This window comes from Diuraphis noxia, unplaced genomic scaffold (assembly GCF_037042655.1).
Source record: "Diuraphis noxia isolate RWA-SAM2 unplaced genomic scaffold, SU_Dnox_SAM2 contig0004, whole genome shotgun sequence".
NCBI lineage: Eukaryota > Metazoa > Arthropoda > Insecta > Hemiptera > Aphididae > Diuraphis > Diuraphis noxia.
In genome coordinates this window covers 51,151,457-51,172,776 of record NW_028301714.1, presented here as the reverse complement: position 1 = coordinate 51,172,776, position 21,320 = coordinate 51,151,457, and the positions used below count along the sequence as shown (strand labels likewise).

The following is a 21,320-nucleotide window of genomic DNA, read 5'->3' as shown; positions in this document are numbered from 1 at the left end:
TATATCTTTTATGAAGTATGTATTGAAAATTGAAATAATGCAATAAATACAAGCATAGGCGCCAGGTTTTCAAAAAGCTATTGGGTGCTCTTACCAATGTAAAACAACAGTGGCGCAAGCATTGGCGGGGAGGGAGTAATGGGTTGTACCCACCCCCAATTTTTTTTTTCTAATTTTGACTTCCGAGGTTTTGCCACAGAATTATAGATGAAATAGACTTTTATATCCTGTGGTTTTTCTTTGTAGCCACTGATATCATACAATGAACGTGGTGATAACGGTTTACCTATTTTAATTATATTGGGTGCTCCGCACCCAATGAATATTTTCAATGGGTGCTCGAGCACCCGAGCACCCATGTACTTGGCGCCTATGAATACAAGCCGTGTAGGTACAGTGACAATGCGACGTAATATGCACACACCGTATATTCACTAGTACCGTCAATGACGAAGGTTAAGAAAATAATAAACATCACTCCAGAATGAGCACAATTATTGTCGGCCGACCGCTGATTACGAGTAGTGGGCGTGGCTTAAACGCCACGTGCCTGCGCATCGCGCGTTCTCTTGGCCGTTGTGTTGTATGCGTTTCGCTTTTGGTGTAGCGTCCTCTTAAAAATTTTCAAATCTTAGATTTAAAATAAAATTTTTTTATGAATTTCTAGCTTAAAATAATTTGCGAATTTTCGTGATTTTTACGTATGTTGTCAAAATTCAAAATTTGAACGCTTGTAAAAAAAAATTGTGAATAATATCTATTTCTTTTATTTTTCAACTGCTATTGTAAAATTATGTTAAGAGCCTTGTATTACATTTTCAAATCTTAGATCTAAAAAGAAAAACTTTTATGAATTTCTATCTAAGATAATTTGACAATTGCCGTAATTTTTACGTATTTAGTCAAAATTTGAACTTTAAATGCTTAAAAAAAATTTTGACTTTTTGTTTTTAATATTTTTCAACTACTATCGATATGTTAGGTGTCTTGAATTACATTTTCAAGCTTTTATACCCTACAAATACATTTTTATTAATATTTATTGAAAAAAAAAACTAAAAAATTTGGAAAATTATTATTATTCATGTGAAGCGGGCATAAAGGTTTAATTATTGTTTCTAGTTTATCTCTACAAATTATATTGGACGTCATATTCAAAGTAAATTCTTGTTTTGTATTTATTTCATTTTTTCTTCAGATATTTCGATTTAATAGCATGTTTTAACTCGTTTGGATCACTTGGATCTGTACATAATTCAGTATAGGTACACATAACACATAATATTATTGTAAAATTCTATAAATTTGTCTAAGATCAAATTTCAATGATCAATGATCATTATTCATTGTGTGTACTATTAGAATATGGTACCAGGACAAAAGGGCCATATCCTGAGCGGGGTCTAATAGAGTCCGGACCCTTCTCCCAAAATTTTGCCAATATTTAAATATTTTACAATTGTTTATATATTTTTTTTCTCAACACTAATATTGTAGTTTCAATTACAACTTAGAAATATTGAAATTTAGGGATTTACAGGTCTGAAATGTTTAAAAGTAGAAAATACTTTTGTATTTTGAACGCAAACATTTTGTGTAAAATATCCAAAATATTATAAATAATTTTGAGTCCCCAAAATTCATTTTCTGTTACAGGCGGCGGCTTTGCCGGTATAGTACCGAAGTACCTACATTACTCGTTAAGTTAAAATTATAGTTTAAGAAAAAATAAATAAATAATAAATGCTAAGCCCTGTAATCAAAACAAACTTGCATTCAGGTAATTTATACAATTATTAGAATTGAAAATGAAAATTGTTTATTTACATTGTTCATGTTCAAGATATAAGTATTCGACATTATGAAATATTATGACGCGATCTAGAATCATATTATACATAGGTATATTACTTGTGTAATATAATATAATATATAAATAATATAATACAGAATTATTCTGAAAGTGTAAAAACCACCGATAAGCAAAATAATCATGAAAATAGTCTCATTCTCAAATTTAATTTACATAATACTAAATAGTAAATACAGGTTTAAACTTTAAATTAATAAATTAGTTACTTTTACGAAAATCCTACAATCGAGTAGCAATAACTGCTGCTGCTGGTCTAAATTATTATGGTTTCGTAAGAAAGTAGGTTGAGAAGCACTGGCCATAAGATTAAACTAGTATTCCATGAAATAAATTTTACTGTTATCTACTCAACTGCCCAATACCACTCTATTTCTATAATAATATTTTGGTCCGTATTGTGATAACATAATCTTTTTCTCACCTTATTAGTTTACGTATATAAATAATTGATCAACAGAATAATGATGAACTGTTTAAATAGATATTTATTAGTTGATACATTTTAACTTTTAGCCTTTAGAACCTAAAGTTATGTTCATTAACTTTTAAGATAAATTGTTTATTAAAATTGTTTTAAATTCTCAGACTATAAACTGGTTAACCCTTGGACAAATTACAACAATTTCGTTCATTTTCTTATTGAATAATATATAAAGTTACAAATCAGTAAGTAAGTTCATGAACGTAGTAATTTTATTTGTTTGTATAGTTTAATTACTATTTTTCTAGTTTTTATTTCATTATGGCTGCGCCAATGGAACGTATTCAAGCTCTGGAATTAATTGAAAAGGATATAATAACATGTCTACAAAGCGCTGGTCAAGCACTTCTGGAACTTAGTAAGGAAAAATCTAGTTTGAAGCAAGTAGAGAATCAATCACACCAGTTCTTAAAAAGTTTGGGTAATGTAGAGTCAAAATTAACTGAACAAATTAATTACTTGACTCAAGTATCTACTGGACAGCCATATGAAAATAGTGGGTATGCATCACAAAAAGTTCTCCAAATGGCTTGGCACCGTCTTGAACATGCAAGAAGCCGGGTGAAAGAATTGGAACGTTCTAAAAATAAATATCTTCAGGATCAAGAACAATTGAAAGGAAATGTTTCAAATATATTATAATACTTTTGTTTTTGTGGACTCATAAATCCTTAAGCGATAATTGAAATTTATTGTAATTTGTAATAAAAACTACATGGAGTGAATAAAATAATTCAATTCTATGAATTTATGACCATAATATGTATTTAATGATTGGATTAGTATTTAATAATTTATCAAAATAGATTGGCACTTGGTAAGGGGATACCGTCCTGGTGTACATTACATTTTGTGGAGGTCACTGTTAAGGATAAAATCAATTCAAAAATATAAAATTGTTGAATAGAAAAGCAATTCTGAATTTATCATCCTATTTTATAAATACCTATATTTATGACATTGAATTTAAAATAAATAATTTTACAGTTAGTAATAAATATAGGTTCAATGTTGAATTAATTTTTGTGAAAATATTGCATTTTGTAAACATTATTGTGTGTATAAAATATAATAATGTAATTTGAATTTTTTGAGTACCTTCAATTAAAATTTTTAAATTACAATAAAATAACTAAAATTGTTATTCTGCATTTAAATACCTATTTTTCGTCCAAATTTAAAACTAAAAAAATTCTGAATTTATACATTTTTTAGATTTTTTGTTACAGCATGAGTTACTTATCCTCTTAGGTATTTTGTATTATAAAGTACTAAGTAGTGTTATACACACTCAAGTAGTAAAATATTATAATTTAGGCCAGTTATTTTAAAATAAATATAACTTGAGCACCTACCGTGTGTTACTTTGGTCAAAATGTATTAATGTTTATGTTTAAACTTATACTGTAACAATGTATTTTCATTAATAAAGATACCCATAAAATAAATATTCAAGCTGTATTATAAGTACACATAAATCCTCTTGTTGAACTAGTTACTTACATATTTTTGTTAAAAAAAATTGGAATGCAGTACATTGCAGGAGAATTTTATTAAAATTTAATTAGATATAAAATAATTATTAATGAAAGTTTTTGTGCTTACTGTTTCTAGTATTAATAATATAGATTCTGTGAATAGTGTGAAACAATATTATAAAGTACAAAAAATATCGGTTCATAATCAGTAGATTTTATTTAACATTTCGATATACTGTACCATTTTGATTTTGGGTATACCAAATCATTTCTATTTTTTGGTATATCGTTTCAAACCAACATTAATAGTAATAATGTGTTATTTTCCGTCAGCAGGGGCGTAATTAAGGGATTGATGAGGGGAGTAAATCCCTCAAAACATTTATTTTCTTATCTATATTTTGTGGGCAGATTACTGTATGAGGCTAACTCTAGTTACAGATTTAGCTAAAAATATATAATACCCCCCTCCCTCACACCAAATTCCTAATTACGCCACTGATCGTCAGACCTATACAAGATGATTATTTTATCAAAGAATACTCATTATTTAAAAAAGTATTGACTTTTTTAAAATACTATTTTTACATGGTTTCAAGTTAAAAAACCAACGTTTTTATTAAAAAATTATATTTTTAATATTTTTCATCCTTATCATTAAGTTTTTTACTTTTTTGAATGGCAACATAGAGTTAATTTCATATTCCAAAGCAGAATATTTTTATACATAAACATCGAATTTAGGGCTAATAGTTTACAAGTTATAAGTATTTAAAGCTTTGATTGGCAGAGTGGAGTGGTACGGGGTTACCCCGCAAAATGTTTTTCCACTACTCCGCTTGTCAAAACTTTAAATACTTATAACTCACAAACTACTAGCCCTAATTTCCATTTTTATGTATCAAAATACTTAGAAAAATATTCTACTTTGGAATATGAAATTAAAACTCTATGTTGTCGTTCAAAAAAGTAAAAAACTTAAAAAATGATAAGGATGAAAAATATTTAAAAATATAATTTTTTAATAAAAACGTTTGTTTAAATCTTAGATTTTTTTTGATTTTTTATTTGAGTTAAACAATCTATACAAGTTATGTATAATAAGCTTAAGTGTTAACAAATTAAGATTACAGCCAGAAAAATATGAAGGAGAAGCCACCCACTGGTGACACTCCAGGTCAGAGTCGTAAGGTTAAATTATAAAAGTAGGTCGCGGCGCCACTTTCTTTTCAATCTTTTGGGAGGGTTGCCAGGCATTGGATTGGTTAAATTTTTAGCTAGAATGTTAGGGTGGTCGAAGAGAGAGTTGTGGTAACGAGAGTAAGACTTGGTAGCGGTTTCTAACACTGTGTTCATTTTTAGGTCTGAGTGTAAAGTTTGATTGGATACATAGAAAGGAGCCTTTGTTATTAAACGAAATAATTTATTTTGGGTTATTTGAATTTTATTTATATGTGACTTTTTTGCAGAGCCCCATATTTGGATGCCATACATCCAAATGGGTTTAAGGAGGGTTTTATATAGGTTTAGTTTAGTGTGAAGTGTAAGTTTTGATTTTGCGTTAAAGAAGAATTTAAGGGAACGAAGACGAGAGTTTAGTTTAATTTTGATGTTATGAGTATGGTGGGCCCAGTTTAGTTTTTTGTCAAAATATATACCTAGGTATTTTGTGTTTGGTGAGGTTGGAATTGTGATGTTATTAAAAGAAATTTGAGGGCAAATTTTCTGTTTAAGGGTAAAAGTGATGTGGCAGGATTTGGTTTCGTTTATTTTGACTTTCCAATTTTGACACCAGGATTCCAAACGAGAGAGATGAGATTGAAGTTGAAAAGAGGCAATGATAGGGTTTTCGTGTGTTGAAAGGATAGCTTTATCGTCAGCGTATTCAGCAACGAACGTGTAGGGAGAAGTGGGTTGATCAGCTATGAAGATGTTGAAAAGGACAGGTGCTGTAATTGCTCCTTGAGGAACTCCGGCTTCTATAGTGGATATAGATGAGAGACTTGAGCGGTACCGAACAGCGAACTGACGGTTATCGAGATATGATTTAAAAAATAGATAGAAGGCTGGTGGGAGGATTTTTTTTAATTTATATAGGAGGCCAGAGTGCCATACCCTGTCGAAAGCCTGAGCGACATCGAGGAAGACAGCGTTACAGTATTGTTTTTTTTCTAGAGCTGAGGCGATTGTGTCAGTTATACGATTCACTTGGTGTATTGTGGAATGACGGTTCGAAAACCGAATTGCGAGTTGGGTATAGTTTTAGAGTTATTTATGATCGGGCTAATTTGTTTGAGCACTAGCTTTTCAAGTACCTTCGAGAAGAAAGGTAGAAGACTTATAGGTCTGTATGAAGAAGGAATGTCGGGGGGCTTACCAGGTTTGGGAATGACTATAATGATAGAGAATTTCCACTGAAGTGGGAAATAGGATAGATGAATAATTGAATTAAAAATGTACGTAAGAAGTATTAGCGTTTTCCTTGGGAGATGTTTGGCTACTTCGTAGGTTATGAGATCGAAACTGGGCGCCTTCTTTTTAGGGAATGTGTCAATGCAATGTTGGACTTCTGCAGGAAAGAACGCTTTAGGGGGTAGAGTCATTTGCAAGGGGGAAAGCAAAAATTGTTCAATTTTGTTAGAAAAAGCAGGGTTGTTTATATTATTATGAGGTTTAAAGACTTCGGTTAGGTGAGTTTTAAAGAGGTCAGCTTTAACTGGGTCCTCAATGGCCCATGTGTTGTCAGGTAATTTTAGGGGAGGATATGAGGGTTTTTCTTTAAGAGCTTTTTTTGTGGCTTTCCAGATAGAACCATCTTTGAAGGAAAGTGAGGCTATATAGTTAGTAAATGATTGGTTTCTGAAGTTCGACATTAGTCTTTTTAATTGTGTAGATAGGGAGTTAAGACGATTTTTATCCGAGGGATATTTGGTTCGTTGTCATAGCGTTCTTGCCCGGCGTTTTTCGCTAATTACATGACGTATATGAGCAGGAATGTTTATGGAAAAGGGAGGGGAGGGTTGTTATACTGGGGTAGAGTTCCACGCGGCTCTTTGTATCGATTGATTTAATTTGGTAATAGCGTCTTCGATGTCTTACGGAGATTTAAGTTTTATATTTAGGTTAGTGTCATTAGAAAGTTGTGACTGAAATGAGCCCCAATCAGTGTTTTTGTTTGTTAGTGAGGGTTTGGGTGATTGAATTGGCGGTGAGGCGTTAAGGGTGAGGAGGACGGCTGAATGATCAGAGAGAAGGAAGTTAAAATTTTCGGTGTGTTGGTAGAGACCGTTTGGTACATTTGAGATGAAGATATCGAGGATTTCAGGACGTTTAGATGGGGATGTGGGCCAATAAGTTGGGTGGGGGGGAGAGTGAACTTTATATCGTTTGTAGGAGATGATTTGTAGAAGAGTTGTCCTAGGTAATTAAAAAATGTTTTGAATTGGTCAGGAGTTATGTTGTGTCTTGGGGGACAGTAAGCAGCGGCTATTGAGAGGGGGATGTGATTTATAATCATAGAAATTGCACAGGCTTGTAAATAGTCTTTATTGTAAATGGGGAGACGATTAAATTGAATTGATGAGCGAATTAGGATCGCAGAGCCTGCATGGGCAGTGCCATCAGGGTGGTTAGAGGAGATAACTTGATAACCAGGAATGTTTAGTCTTGAGTTAACTGTTAGGTGAGATTCAGCGATAAGGGCTATGTCGATTCTTTTTTCGTGTAATATGGCAATTAGTTCGTTAGTATGGTTTAAAATACCGTTACAGTTCCAGAGGAGGATAAGGAGCGAGTTATTTGTCTGATTATTTATCATTGTTATTTTTAATTAATTGAGTGACGACTGTAGTGAGCAGTGATAGGAGAGGGTTTATTAAAGATTTAATTTCCGATATGAAGGCATTAAGAGCGGAGTTGATATTGGTGGAGTCGTCTGGGGAAGAAGTCGAGGGGTTTGGTTTACCACCCGATGTGGCTTGGGAGTAAGATATACTAGATTGAATTTTGGTTGAGCGAGGTAACGAGGAGGTCACCTGTGGGCAGGTTTCTTGTGTGAGAGGGTGTATATTTTGGGGGGTTAGTGTTGAGGTGAACTTGCAATTCTTTTGTAGTTGCTTGTGGATTTGACAGCCACGGTAGTTGGCGGGATGGTTTCCTTGGCACAGCGCGCAGGTTGGCGGGACGTCATTTGGTTTGTCACACTGGGATGAAAGGTGATTTTTGCCACAGCGAACACAGCGTGGAAAATGGTTACAATATGAGCGCGTGTGTCCATAATCTTGGCAATTTTGGCACTGAACTAGGTCTCGGCGCTTGTGAGGCTCTTCAACCTTGATCTTGGTATGGAGAATTGATATCGAAAATCGTTTTTGAGTTATCGTCTTTAACCAGGTCTACGAAGAACAGGGGAAGAGGTATCTTTGTTTGCCGTTGCAAAACGTTCACCACTTGGATGACTGATAAATTAAAGTTTTCCAACGCGGATTTTATATCATCACAGGATGTGGAGGGGTGGATATTTCTGATTACTACTCTGAAAGGTTTTTCACTTTGGAGTTGGTAGGTGTGAAATTGAGCGTTTTGTTGGGTATTAAGAAATTTAATAATTTGACGGTAGTTATCTGAGGAGTTGGCTTGCACTTTGACGTTTTTTTGAGTAGATTTGCTGAGAAATCCATTTTCGCCGATGATGTCGGCGAGAGTCTTGCATAGAAGGTTGAAATCAAGATTATGATTTGAGATGAAAATGGGGGGCATTTTAGTTTTTTCTGAAGTTTCGTCAGACGAGAACATTGATATATGGTCTGTGGAGCCGTTGTTGATTACTGTATTATCAGGGATATTGTCTGTGATGTCGGCGTTTTCAGAGTTATTGAAATCAAAGGAGCTTGGATCATTGAGTACAGAGTAGCGATTTGGTGACGAGAATATTTTCGTCTGGTTGTCCGGAGAATTGTTTTTTCTTATTTTTGTAGGAGGTGTAAGAGGGGAATGAAGCGGATCATCATTATTTGATTGATTCCGTGGTATTCTTATTTTTATCGGTGGTACGGTTTTCTTTGAGGCCATATTTGGGTGTTGCGTGTGGTATAGCTATAGATATGAGTTTCTATATTGAGTGTATGGGTCCGTTTTGCTTAATTAGTGGCGTGTGCGTGTACCCGAGATAAGGTGGAGAAGCACCGACGCGCGGGTCGAAGATAAGGCGAACTATATTAGTATATTATGGTGTGTTTACTTACTAGCACGTTAAAAATTTTTGTTTACCAGTGATTTGAGGAAGGATCCGTCACGTAGAGTTTCAAAAAGTAGACACGAGTAAGCGCAACACTTAACTCGACATTTTGGTATAAAGTTTGAGTAAAAACATGGGATCGAAAGATAACAAACAAGCGAACATTATCAGAGCGGCGACTAAACGTGTGCGCGTGACGACTGTTCGCCGAGAACTTAAAAAAATCTTAGATTTAAAAAGAAAATTTTTTATGAATTTCAACTTAACTCAAAATTTTTTGAAAATTGCATGGTGGATAGAATATACTTATATAAACATTCGGTGAAAATTTCATGTATCTATGGTCATTGGTTTTTAAAGTTACATGAATAACCAAAATCGATTTTGTCGAAAAATGAGTGTGCGTAAAATTTCCCGTTTTTCCCTTAATTTTTAGTTTGTTTTCCTCGATTATTTAGAAAAGTATTATCACTTTTTACCCCCCAAAATACCAACTAGATTCACTTTCTGATCGAACGAGGTACTGAAGTCAAAAATCGAAGCACTACTTTTCTGCCCCAAAACGTGATGACAGACACACACAAAAAAAAAAAAAACACACATCATGGTAAAATCAATACATTCATCGCTCCGCTCAGAATCTAAAAAAATATATTAAATACTTGATCATGATAAAGCATCAGAATTTTTGTATTATAACTTATAACATTAAATTTATTAACGTTTAAGAACGTTCAGAATCTAATAAAAACAATATTTTAAATAGTTGCTTTGGGGTTTTTTTTCCGGGGATTTTTTTTCCAGGGATTTTTTTCCGATTACTCATATGATAAACCAATCAAATATGATTTTTTTTTTTCAAATTTATGTGTGGCCCGCATATTAATAACTTTTCAATATATTTGGCCACTTGACACTTTGAGTTTGACACGGCTTCAGGTCTTAGACGAGTACTACCATGAACAATTATCGTAGACTCGTATTGTGTTGTCAGTTTGTATATTTTGATTTTAGAGTGAAAATTATCAAATTGTTAAATGGAAGAACATCATCTAATGTTGATGGTTGGATTTTACGATATTTTAATGTTCAACCGAGTTATGGGTAAAATATTACAATTTAAAAACAATTTTTTGATGCATCACATTGCTCAACTCTATCCAGTTATTAGTAATATTGGCCCTCTTAGCTATTGATAAATTATTAATTATTATGTATATGTACTATTTAAATATATTCTTACAGCTAATAGTATGTAAGAAAACCATATAACTGAAATTTCTAATTAGGTATATTTTAAATTATGATTAATGTAGGCTTCTTCTTTCAATTTTGTTGTTGTTATTATTTTCTAGATTAGAACTAGAAATATAATAGAATGTAAGTGATTAACAATTTTAATTTATATAATAATAATTGATAGCTTACATTTTTATTGACGCATTCGGGACAACCTTGAAACAAGCTGCAACGTTGTATCTTGTTTTCAAATGCAGCCACGGCAGTATGTAATAATGTAATATCTAAGTACCATTAATTGCAAGCACCTACTTTTCTCAGCATATAATTCAAAATTTCAAACTATAGGGTTACATAATTTCATATAAATACATAATTGTATGAATAAAAAACTATATAATACATGATTAAGATACCGAGTGTTATTTTTTTTAATCTCGCCAACGTACCATCGATGAATGGACGGCGCGGCGGTGTCTACAAAATTAAAAGATATGATATTATCATAATATAAACGTAAATACGTAATTATATGTTTAGTAATAATTAGGAATTAGGATAACCTATATTGTTAATATCTTGGATATGCCTAAATGCCTAATGTTAAGAATAACCATTAACACATATCAGTATATCACACATCATAAAATATAAGATTATACCCAAGCTTTTTTGGATAATTTTATAAAATTTATGAATTAATAATAGTCAATAAATACTTAACAATCAAACACGTCTTGATAAACTTCATAAGCTAGGTATTAGATTCTGAACGGAGTGACGAATGTATTAATTTTACAATGATGTGTGTTTTTTTTTTTTTTTTTTTTTTTTCTGTGTACAGCATAACTAGTCGAAATATATAATGCTTCAATTTCAAACTTTGGGGGTGGTTTCCTATGGAAAAGTGAATATGTTTGGTGCTTTATAGAGGTCAAAAGTAAATATTTTCAACAGTTTTCAAAAAAATCGAGAACAAAAAAAAAGCGATAAAAAACGGGAATTTTTACGCAAAACCAGTTTTCGACCAAATCAATTTTTTATATGGTTGTAATTCAAAAACTAATCACTGTAAATATTTGAAATTTTCACGAAATGTTTATGTTAGTGTTATCTATATACAGTTTAATTTTCAAACATTTTTGAGTTATTTATAGCCTACTGACATTTTCGATTTTTATGAGAATTTTTTTTGAAGTGTCGGTAAAAAAATCTTCCTTATGAGTTGTTCTTATTGTAGCTAAAAAAAATTAAAAATCGTTGATCACAATTTTTTTTTATAAGCGTTTATAGTTCAAATTTTTACGAAATCTGTCGAAAATTTGCAAGTAATTTTGAAGTTGAAAAATCATAAAATTTTAGATTCTGGGGGCCTATTCTCAAATCAATCGAAAACGACAGTCGAAAAAGTTTATTCGATTAGATCGAGATAATTGTTTGTTGTAATGGCATTATTGTGCAAACCCTTATTTATTATTCCTTAGCAAGAAATTAAAAATAAACTATCCTCAATATTCTTGACAATCAAATCACACATTTTTACAACTTGAACGAACGAACACTTAAGTACTGTGGTATGCAGATGAGTAGTACAGCAGGTAATGAGGAAATAAGCGCCAATATAAAAATATATTTCATAATATATTACCATACCTATGTCAAAAACAAAAAAAAAATAAGAATAATTTCAATTAACAATAATACTATTAAACCAATAAATGTTATGAATGCATTATATTTTATATACTTACTTATTTAAAAATAAGTAAGTTCAATTATAATTTTATCTAATGATAAAATAATAGATAGGTACCTACAAGGTATAATAAATTTATTTATATGAAAACAAAATGAACATAATATTTTTATAATATCTACAAATTTTCTATTTAAACTAAAAACTTGATGAAATCTGCTCTCATGAGATGTCCTCAATTTCAAGTATAGAGTATAATTTAGAATTCATGAATAAATATATGTTTTTCACTTTGTTACTTTAGTAAAACATTGATTAATTAATATAATTGTATGAACGATGAGCTACATAAAATTGATTTTTTAAATTCTGAAAATAACTTCAGCTGCATATTCTTTTAAAGTTTGTAAGTTAATGTAATATCTTTATCCGGAATTTAATGCTAAATTTCTAAAATATATATAGCGATATATCTAAAATTTAATCATTGGTCATATGACCCTTTTGTCTTAAATTTATCAATATATTATTGAATTAAATTAAATGCTTGTTTATTTGTTATTGTTTTGTAAAATTAATTGTCGGTATTACTTACACGAAATACAAACGATTATTAAGTAGGTACCTACTTGCACTGCACTAGCAATATAATTTTATAAGTTATAATACAAAAATTCTGATGCTTTATCATGATCAAGTATCTAATATATTTTTTTAGATTCTGTGCGGTGCGATGAATGTATTGATTTTACCATGATGTGTGTGTGTTTTTTTTTGTGTGTCTGTCATCACGTTTAGGGGCAGTAAAAGTGCTTCGATTTTTGACTTCAGTACCTCGTTCGATCAGAAAGTGAATCTAGTTGGTACTTTGGGGGGTAAAAAGTGATAATACTTTTCTAAATAATCGAGAAAAACAAACTAAAAATTAAGGGAAAAACGGGAAATTTTACGCACACTCATTTTTCGACAAAATCGATTTTGGTTATTCATGTAACTTTAAAAACCAATGACCATAGATACATGAAATTTTCACCGAATGTTTATATAAGTATATTCTATCCACCATGCAATTTTAAAAAATGTTCGACTTAAGTTGAACTATTCATAGGCATTTGAAAATTTCGATCATTATTAGTTTTTTTTAAATTAATATTGATTAAAATTTATTTGTTAGGCAGAAAAGCTTGAACATTTAATACAAGGCTCTTAACATATTGTTATAATAGCAGTTGAAAAATAAAAGAAATTCATAGTCACAATTCTTTTTTATAAGCATTCAAAGTTTGAATTTTGACAAAATACGTCAAAATCACGAAAATTCACAAATTATTTTAAGCTACATCGGACTTACACAACAACATCGGAAAGTTAGGCTTTTCGACACTAACAAACATAAAAAACAAAAAAACGGGAGAGGCTTCTTTCCGTTGATCAGAGAATGCGTGTCTGCTTGTCTTCAACTCGACCACGTATTGAACTTTTGTGTACGAAACGACAAGCTCAAGTTTCTCACTAATAATTAAAAATCTATTAACTTTATGATATAATATTCCGTTGTTTACTTTAAATAATTTAGTTCTTAAAATATTATTTTGTTGCTGTATTAAAAAAAAAAATTTCATATTTAATAACATTTCTCGTGGCACACCTAGACAATCTCGCGGCACAGTAATGTGCCGCGGCACACCGGTTGAGAACCAATGCATTACAGTAACCCATTTGTAACCTACTGTACAGCAGACCGACATTTACGACTTACCCGCCTTTTTCGTGTGTTTATAACTAAGGATTAAAAATACAAGGCTTAGTTTTCCATAAGTTTTCCTTCAAGTAGCTATAGATAAAACTCGAAGCATCATTATAGGAAAAATTTTAAGTGCGTTAGAATTTTAAATTTGTACGAAATAGCGTATAACGATAACGATTTAAATATTTGTTATTATTCAAAAAGTATAAGTCGTAGATACTTGAAAATTTTACCAGTTATTAAGATTGGCATTTTCTTTACATGATTTAATTTTCAAAATATTTTGACTTTTTTTGAGATATTTATAGACAACTGAAATTTTTAATTTTTCTGAAATTTTTTTTTGAAGTGTCGATTACATTTTTTTAGCCCATTCAAAATATTTGAAAATTTAATACAAAGTTCCTCATAAGTTATTCTTATAGTGATTAAAAAATTATAAAACTCCGGTTAAACCACGGAATTTGGCCCCGGAAAATCCGTTGTTCAAGCATAACCGTGGTTTAAATTATGATTGTAAAACGGGTCCTATAAGAGATATCATGTTCTTCAAAATGCACACAGGGTACCTAAATCTAATATATGTAATTCTAAGTCACATAATTAAATTCACATTGGTTCCTGAACGTAATATTGCTTAGATATCGATAAATGGTTATAATTTTGTTTAATCCATTTTATAGTATATTTAGAATCAAGTAGTAAACCTTTTGCTTAGCTATTTTTGATTCATCAGCAATTTAAATAAACACAGGTTGAAAACTCGCGGATATGTATTATGCATAATAATATAGGGATCCCTCATACAAATATATGTATGTATATTTGTATTAAAACTTTTAAATTTTCAGTAAATAAAACTCGTGATGAATTATGTCTTTAATCACGATAAAATAACTGGTATTTATTTTTACTTTTGATGATTTTTGAAAAAAATTCAAACTTCAAATGCTTTCAATAAAGATTATTACCATGTGTTCTCGATTTATATAATTGAGACCATTTGATATTGAGTATTTGTGTATTTATGTTTTAAGTACCTACTCCTGCAGATATGTAGGTTATAGTACTTTATGTTACCGTAGTTCGGAGCATGGAGTCAATAAGTGGTATGTAAAATTGCCCATTTTCGCATTTTCACATTTTCACTTTTTTTTTTTTTTATTAATTTTATTTAAAAATCGTCAAAAGTCATTAAAATAAAAAGTAAGTGATTAAATTGAAATTTTTTTATACAATTTCATATAATTAATTCTATCAAAATTGTTAATTTGGCTGAACAGTTTATAGACAATATTAACAACGCTAAAAAATTCCAGAAAAATTATACTGGTCGCTATAATTTGAACTCTGAAATACACTGAACAAAATTTAACACTGGAAATTAAATCTATAAGACTATATCTAATTTGCTTACAAATATTATTTAGTTAAGATTACCTATATAGGTATTTACAAATTATAAATTTGACTATAATTATACATACCTATATATATGCTATAAATAAATTTAAAAAAAATAATTTTTTGGGTTTAAAATGTGGTCTATAATTCTTTTTAACCAATAAAATTTAGTGGTTCATTTCAAAAATTATATTTATAAGTGGTTTTAATGAAAATAAAATTATTAGTCTTCTTGACCCCACATATCTAACTAAGTGAACCAATTTTAAGCACAAAAAAAAATATAAAAAAGTTTTAAAAAATGTCATAACTGTTGCATACACGTGTATTACGTATATGTGATTATATATATTCCAAATTTAAATCATTTTAATTAAACAGATTTTTTGGTAGGTATCTTAAAAAATTTACGAAAAACTAGTACACTTTGACCCATACTACTGCGGTACCTATTGTATTTTAATTTTACTATCAATCACTGTCTACCGACACAAGGTCTACTCCGTTGTTTTATTCTCCTCTCTCCCTATTATAGAAGACTTCGAAACAATCAATGTACCTATACATTTAAACAATATTTTTGTTATATAATACCAAATACAAATTGTATAAAGTCAGTGTATACTGTAGATATGTGGTATACCGGCATACCGCACCTTTAGGTTATATTACAATTTACAATCGACATGTCAACCTCTGGTTTAATTTAATAACGGTATACCTATATTGTAGTAGGTACACTTCTACACTAGTGAGCAATGACTGGTATTTTAAGTCTGTATAGTGTATAGTTAGTATGTGCTATTTAAAAAATAATAACATTATTCTTTAAGAGAACAATAATTAATACACCTCAATATGTTGCCTAATTAAAATATTCATTATTTTAGTAAATTGGTTTATTTTTTAATTTTAAAATATATATATATTATTATTGTTATAAAAAGGCTTAAACAATACAGGTTTTTAGTCTGCATTTAATTAGCATTTAAACAAAAGGTATTAATATTATACATTATAATATTAAATTTTAGAAGAAATTTCTTCAATATTTAAATATTGATAAATTATTTACAGTGAATTACTTAGGTTTCAATTGTAAAAAAACGTACTGATTTCAACTAACTATATTCTCATAGGTATTTGAGGGCTTGGTGGGGTTAGAGCTCCGGTGTATTTGGGTCAGATGATGACAATATATATGTTCTATATTATTAGGGACTTAGAGTTACCTACGTTATAAATATTGCATATTTGTGCTGGTTCCTTTTGTATATAGTGCATACCTATACTATAATAGGTTTCAGATGTAAGTACATATAGTATACTGTATATACTACTAGAGGAAATAAAGATATTATCAAGATTATCTTGTAGATGCGTGAATTGATATTGATATTTTAAATTTGAGTACAAAAATGTAAATTGCTAATACATGAAAATGTTTATAATTTCATTATAAATTTAAATATCGATAAAAATAATTGAAAGCCTATTCTTTAAAATAAGTATTGTTTTTACCTATACAATTTGATAGGTAAATTTTACCATTTTACAGAGTGTAACAGAAAAATATGACAAAATATCTTTTAATATGTTTCATTTCACATTTGTCATATTTTTCTTGTGTATTAAAATTACTGACTGCACGGCAACACAATATAGATTGCATAGAACTGAAGAAAACAATTTTTTCAAGTTATACGTTTGTAAGTGATTTACATTAATCAATAGTTACTATGGAAAGTTGGAAACAACAAAACATTCTGGTGTAATTCGTTATACTCGACTAGCGATCAACATTCAACATTGGTCATACATATACCTACTGTAAATAGCACAGTATAGGTATGTATAGTGTAAGGTCTGTACGTTTGTGTGACTGTACCAACCATTTGTTTTTATTGTGTACTTTCTATACGATCTACAATCTACATAAAACCGATATACCTTTATTTAATATGTATTAATTATAATATGTATATCTTATCACCATATGTCCATATAATATTAAATAGGTACTTACTACTTACTGTTCACATATATATAATTTAATAATTATCATATTTTGATGTTTGAAAAGACAAGCAGACTCCCTGTGGAGATCGTTTGAAAACATTGTTTAAAGATATTGTACATCAGACATCTATACTTGCATAACCACATGGGTTCCTATACTCGTTACTCTATTATAATAATCACTCTAATCCAATTGAAAATTGTTGATAAGTAATACGAAAGCGGCCCCCCGAAGATATTCAAACGAACAATAAAATATACATAGATATTAAACAACACCAATGAGTAATTCATTTGGGTTACAATACCCATATCTGATTATGTACATTTAGTGACTTGTATTTTGTTGTGTTTAATAAACTATAGATATATCGAATATAACTATATAACCAACTAGGTATATGAAAGAGGGAATGTTCTGATATAATTGTTAATTCCCTACTTTATTAGTTGTAACATATATGTAGATAGAGTTAAATAAATACCAAAAAATTAACTTTTTTATCTACTATTTTTTGATATCCATCTGACACCTTAAGACAAAAATGTATTTGATATCAAAATTACAGTAGGTACTAGAAGTACTAGAAGTACCTACCTAGTGATATGTATAGGTACTCTATATACTCTTAAAAACCAGAAACTCCTTCGTTCGAGGTAAGTATATATTTAGTAATATAGGTACCTACATATTTATATAAAATAAACAGTGCGAAAAATATATCATGATAATATGTAAAAAAACAGGTACTAGTTTTTGTCTATTATTGAGTTGCATAGAATACAAACAGAATTATATCTAATTAAAAATTGTTTGTTGCATAATACATATCATATTAAACATGAATGTATTCATATATTATATTGTATGTAACTATCCTACGTAATCTAAACCGTCCTCAACGATACTATAAATAACATTCTGTCACTCTATTTTACGATTGTTTTAATTTGTCCTTTAAAAAAAAAATCTTAACGCTTATATCTTGCACAATGGAGTTGAATATGTAAATATCTTGAAAAAATTGTTTTGATCCCCATCAAATGCTAAGGTTAAAAGGTTTAGGCTAATTAACTAGGATTGAATTCATATTTTTCAATTATTGTATAAAGGTACAAAATATGTACAATCAATAAATATCTTTAGACAGTAGGCTATACATATTATGTAACGTTCTGTTTAAAACATGATTGTTCCTGTCTTGAGCATAATTATGTCCTGTTTCATGATTAGCTTCCAAGAAGCAGACATGGCATCAGAATGTCGTACGTAAGAAGTTGGAAGAGGGCAAGTAAATTTTGTTAGTGGACAAATTTAACAATTCTACTTTTATCAATAAATAAGAAATTAATCATACACAATTTTTAAAGAGAAGTTTCATTGGAGTTTAACTAACTAATGGTGATTATGTATAATAAAAATAAAAATTTTATATAGTTAATAATATTTATGTAATATACTAATATGTCAATTATTGGCAAGTGGTGTAAATATTTTGAGTGTAGTGAGTTTTTTCAAATTAATTAAGAAAATAGAGTACCTACCTATACCCTAAGTTTACTCACCAATAAACTACTGAGTACCTAGTAGCCAGTGGGTACCTAGCATATATGCCACTGATATATACCATATTATACGGTTACTTACTTGTGTTTATGATGTCCAAAAATGAATTTGAACATGACCGTTTTAAACATTTTGAATCGTACCACATTTACCGATTGCGGCGAGTGAAAAATTAAGATTGGTAGGCAATCGACCAATTTTGTCTACTCCCACCTTGTCATCGTCCCTGCCAACGGGTTTCTCATTTTAGTATGACACGTTTTAATATTGCTATCTCCTTATACATTATAATATAAATACGTAAAAAAAAAGTATTGTCACAAAACAATAAATGTACTCGTATATCCATTCTTAAAAAAACAACTTAAGTTAAAATGTTGGCTGTTTTTTTTCGGCAATACTGAATTTGCGGCTTTTCGGATAAAACTTAGTCATCTTTGGCCTTCCGCAGCCTCTGCGACTCAGCCAGCCGGGGTCGCTGTAAATTGCGGCCCATTTTTAATTTTTTTATTGAATATGCGGCCTGGGTATTATTTTTATTACCTTTCCAAATATTTTTTATTTAAAGTAATAATTACGTCTAAGGCTTTTTTTGAAAAATCAATATTTTCCTTCTCATTTTTCAGACTTAGGACTGCCAATATAATTATATCAATATCTGTATGGTTAAAAAATGTATTATTAAATAAAGTCTTCGATCAAATGCACACTGACTGCTAGTAAATATATTATATTAGTGAACATATTATTATTATCTACATCGATCATTCAAAGATTAATACTTATCTTTAAATTGTACAACCGACTGGAAATTTATATATTAAAGAGATAAGGGGGTGGCATGCTTGGTGTTTAACCCTATACATATATGTATAGGCGCAAATACGGGGGTCTTATGGGGTACTAGCACCCCCAATTTTAAAATTAGAACCCTCAAATAATGTTCGTGCTTATGCATCAAAAACTTTTTCTTTAAAAAAAAAAAAAACAAACTAAAATGACAAAATGCATAGCTTAAGCACCATCATTCCAAATATACAAATGCATTGGCCATTGAGACTGAAAGAGGTACCTAAGATGATTTCGTCGGCTTTGTCGAAACGCTCGTGGGCTGGCTAATATATAAATGTATGCTTATAATGTGCTTTGTGATATCCTCTTTAATTTATATTTAAAAAATGATTGACGATTGCATACGTAAGTACTATAAGCTAATAATAGCCTAATATAAGGTTGTTTTGAAGCTAACCCACCACAAAGAATTTGTTTTTATCGCAGTTTCTCATATATACCTACAAATACTAATCCAGTCAATCACATCTATGTGATCAACTCATCGTAGATTACTGATAATATCAATGTTTCATTTTTGACTCCTATATAATGATCTGTATCCTGTTTACGGCTCATAATAGCTCTAGAGCCGACCCAAAACTTTATAAAAATTTAAGTTAAGTCATATGCGTACTACTGCCCCCTCCCTAAAAAAAACCACCTCTGATTGCCATACAATCAACACTTGACATAATAAATCGTACATCGTGACAATAAAATTTTGCCACAGGTAAAATATACATAAATACATTATTTATAGTATATACATATAGTGATTATAGGTATCTACCTAAATCGTTGTACTATTACTGTTTAGTTATAACTTATAAGTATACCTTTATGTAGAATTTAATTGACCATACGATTAACGTGTATATTTTAGCTACAAAGGAGCAACCAAATAAGTTTTTTTACAATAAATTGCACGTTGGTCAATCATAACGATTTGGCCGACTTTCATTTTTTTTCTTGAATTACCATTTAACGTTTGTTATTCAAGCAATATGTACACGCAGACACGCAGTCCAAAGAAGGAAAATAATAAGTACAATTAATTTTGTAGATATATTATATATATAATTAATGGTAAAACGATAAACCCACTAAATTGCGTGACACGGTCAATTTGAAATTAAACCAGAATAGAGTAAGCCACCAGGGATACTATACTATTATATTAAATTTATATATTATATATATATTTTTTTTAACTTGCGTCCTTGACGGTGGACATTTACTCGTGGCGCATATAGAACATATTGTACTACACGAGTACACGACATATGTTGTGATTAAAAGTAATAATTAAATTTTTTAATTTCTTTTTTCGCACAAAAATCATAAATACATTAAGATCGTTTTGTTAACTTGTTGTGGACAGACACATTATTGTTATTGATTAGATGACTAAAATAATATGTATTTCTTGTTAATTATTACGAAAAATCTCATTCAATGTTGGAAATTATACTAGAACCATTGCACTGATTGTGTACTGGAGCATAACATTAATTAAAAAGTTATTATAATGTTATGAATGATTTATATTTTGTCATTTGGACAGTGCAGCCAACGCTATTTAGGCACTCGTAACACATAAATATTATTATATTGTCAATCAGAAAAGCTTATACAAATAACTTTCAGATCATTCACACATCACACCACACAGACATTTTAATAATATATTTATAAAATTTAATATATATTGTTGAATGAACTTAATTACCATAATACCACAATGAA

The 21,320-nt window shown here is 29.9% G+C and overlaps 1 protein-coding gene across 4 annotated transcripts; it reads left to right on the top strand.

The window, feature by feature from the left end:
• Positions 1 to 2,299: 2,299 nt before the first annotated feature.
• MED11 (mediator complex subunit 11) lies at positions 2,300 to 3,114 on the top strand. Of its 4 annotated transcripts, none has more exons than XM_015520036.2 (2): positions 2,300 to 2,539; positions 2,583 to 3,114. In XM_015520036.2, exon 2 carries the CDS (start codon positions 2,616 to 2,618, stop codon positions 2,994 to 2,996), a length of 381 nt encoding a protein of 126 aa, XP_015375522.1. In that variant the 5' UTR covers positions 2,300 to 2,539; positions 2,583 to 2,615; the 3' UTR covers positions 2,997 to 3,114. The 4 variants fall into 4 exon arrangements, with proteins under 4 accessions (XP_015375522.1, XP_015375523.1, XP_015375521.1 ...); XM_015520037.2 differs by having other exon boundaries at positions 2,300 to 2,543; XM_015520035.2 differs by having other exon boundaries at positions 2,301 to 2,543; positions 2,603 to 3,114.
• The last annotated feature ends 18,206 nt before the right edge of the window (positions 3,115 to 21,320 follow it).